Source organism: Sphaerodactylus townsendi, linkage group LG04, assembly GCF_021028975.2.
Source record: "Sphaerodactylus townsendi isolate TG3544 linkage group LG04, MPM_Stown_v2.3, whole genome shotgun sequence".
NCBI classification, from domain to species: Eukaryota; Metazoa; Chordata; class Lepidosauria; order Squamata; family Sphaerodactylidae; genus Sphaerodactylus; species Sphaerodactylus townsendi.
Window position 1 is genome coordinate 5,085,493 of NC_059428.1, and position 2,699 is coordinate 5,088,191.

Sequence of the window (2,699 nt, forward strand, 5' to 3'; positions counted from 1 at the left end):
TCAGAAGGTCTCTCCTTTGTGTGAGTTCTTTGATGCCGTTGAAGACTGCCACTCCGACTGAATCTTTTTCCACACTCTGAACATTCAAAAGGTCTCTCCTTTGTGTGAGTACTTTGATGCTGTTGAAAATGGCCACTTTGACTGAATCTCTTTCCACACTCTGAGCATTCAAAAGGTCTCTCCTTTGTGTGAGTTCTTTGATGCCGTTGAAGATTGCTACTCAGAACTAGATCTTTTTCCACCTCCTGAACATTCAAAGGTCTCTCCTTTATTGAGTACTTTGATACTGTTGAAAATGGCCACTTTGACTGAATCTCTTTCCACCTCTGAACATTCAAAGGTCTCAACATTATTGAGTTCTTTGATGCCGTTGAAGTACTTCTCAGACTGAATCCCTTTCCCACCTCGAGCATTCAAAGGTCTCTCCTTTGTGGGATTCTTTGATGCCGTTGAAGGTGCCACTCTGATTGAATCCTTTCCTCTGAGCACCTCAAAGGTCTCTCCTTTGTGTGAGTTCTTTGATGCGTTTGAAGATGGCTAGTCCTACTGAATCTCTTTCCACACTCCAAGCATTCAAAAGGTCTCTCCTTTGTGTGAGTTCTTTGATGCTTTTGAAGACCGCCATTCAGACTGAATCTCTTTCCACACTCTGAACATTCAAAAGGTCTCTCCTTTGTGTGAGTTCTTTGGTGCATCAGGAGCTTTGATCTGCAGCTGAAGAACTTTCCGCACCAAAAACATTCATTTGCCATTATTATACTGTGCTTTGGAAGCTGTACATTACCCTTTCTTATACCAGAGAAGGCCTTTCCACTCTCTATGTGGACTAACAGATTCTCTACTAAATGAGTTCCACAATAGTTTTGAGAAAGATCTGATTTTCCTGGGAAGATCTTGGCACAGTCTGTGTAGCTATGAGGTTTCTGTCCTTTATACCTTCTTTTATGGCTAGGTAGCTCTGTTCTAGGAACATAATTCTTTCCAAACTCCAAGCATTGATGGGTCTTCTTTGCACTGTGCATTTGCAGATGGATCTCATATTGGCTTTGATCACATTCTCAAGCGCTTATATGCTTCCTCAGCTGTTTGGATTAGTTCATTTGAAATCCTGCTTTTGGCATGAAATGGGTGTATCCCTGTTTTTCAGTCATGTGACTTCCTGTCTGCGGAGTCCACCTCGATTCCTGAACATTCCTTCCAAATCTTTACTCTGGACTTTACTTAGCACTGTCCCATCATTCTCATTCCACTGCTCATCCCCTGCTGGAAGAAAAAGAGAAATCCTGTTAGAATCCACACAAGGAAGTCTGATCTTCCCTAGAAGTTCCATCTACACAGACATGTTTCACTACATTGTTATACACTTTAAAAGGATACCCAAGCCTGCTGCGTCAGAAAACATTGGTTTACCGAAGTAACGATTCATACACCCCCTCAGCTGACTGTTTGATGGGATGAAACGGCTGATTTCTGACTGAAGGTCTTTCCACATTTCAGGCAGTCGTGCTATTTTTCTCCTTAGGGAATTTGCCTCTCAGAAATAAGAGTAATATTCTTACTGAACGTCTTTCCAGAGGCCAGATTTTCATTTTTGTTTTTCCTGGAGTAGGTTCTCTGGTTAGCAGGAAGATATTCATTTGTTCTTGTTTTAGTTGATCTTACTTCTTTGAACTGCATTTGCCATTTCAAAGCCCACTCATCACCCTACATAATTTAGTATAATCCGCAAACTTGGTCACCACGCTACCCACCCCTACTTCCAGGTCATTTATGAATAGGTTAAAGAGCACTGGTCCCAAAACGAATCCTTGGGGGATGCCGCTCCCTACATCTCTCAATTGTGAGAACTTTCCATTTACACACACCCTTTGCTTCCTGTTTCTCAACCAGTTTTTAATCCATGGGAGGACTTCCCCTATTATTCCTTGATTGCTGAATTTTCTCAATAGTCTCTACTGAGGAACTTTGTCAAAAGCCTTTTGGAAATCCAAGTAGACAATGTCCACCGGTTCACCCTTATCCACATGCCTGTTTACACCCTCAAAGAACTCTAGTAAGTTTGTAAGACAGGATTTGCCTCTGCAAAAGCCATGCTGACTCTTCCTCAGCAGGTCTTGCTTTTCTACATGTTTTATAATGTTATAAAAATTACACATGCTGAATCTCGTTTATGCTGCCAACCTGCCAAGTTGAGACTTCCACAAGGGAGCAAATACTGGAACATATTACTGTTCAAGATTTTGACTCATGCATAATCCCAAAGGCAGAAATGTGTGATTCAGGCATCTGTGAAAGTTCCTTACCCAGAGAAGCCACGCTCCCATAGTTCTCCAGCATGACGTCCTCATAAAGAGCTCTTTGGTCTGGATCGAGCAGTGCCCACTCTGCCTCGGTGAAAGACATGGCCACCTCCTCAAAAGAAACCAGAGACTGAAAGAAAAGGCAGATACAGTCTTCAGAGGTCATGCCAGGCAGAGAGGGCGTGCTGGAAGGGGACATTTTGGGAGGGTTCAGGGTGCAAAAGGAGTGGCGTTCAGAGCCTCTTGCCTGGGCCCCTCAGCACCAACTGCAGCAGAAAGTCCCGTTGAGAAAGGAGCGGGGACCCCGGCTGTCCTTTGCTCATCTCCCATACCTGGCCTGGAGGTGCAGCAGCTGTTTTCACACCTCCACGAACAGAACAGATCAACACTGCTTCTTCA

General features: G+C 43.7%; 1 protein-coding gene across 1 annotated transcript; it reads right to left on the reverse strand.

The window, feature by feature from the left end:
- Positions 1-1,147: 1,147 nt before the first annotated feature.
- LOC125430801 (zinc finger protein 558-like) lies at positions 1,148-2,608 on the reverse strand. Its single transcript, XM_048493039.1, has 2 exons — positions 2,304-2,608; positions 1,148-1,263 (listed from the first exon to the last, which is right to left on the reverse strand). The coding sequence occupies exons 1-2, from the start codon at positions 2,497-2,499 to the stop codon at positions 1,148-1,150; spliced, it is 312 nt and encodes a 103-aa protein (XP_048348996.1). The 5' UTR covers positions 2,500-2,608.
- Between the last annotated feature and the right edge of the window lie 91 nt (positions 2,609-2,699).

Coding starts and splice junctions, on each gene's coding strand:
- LOC125430801 (XM_048493039.1), bottom strand. CDS start 2,499: ATGTCCCCTTCCAGCACGCCCTCTCTGCCTGGCATGACCTCTGAAGAC. Junction 1,264..2,303: donor TGGGAGCGTGGCTTCTCTGG/GTAAGGAACTTT, acceptor TTTTTCTTCCAG/CAGGGGATGAGCAGTGGAAT.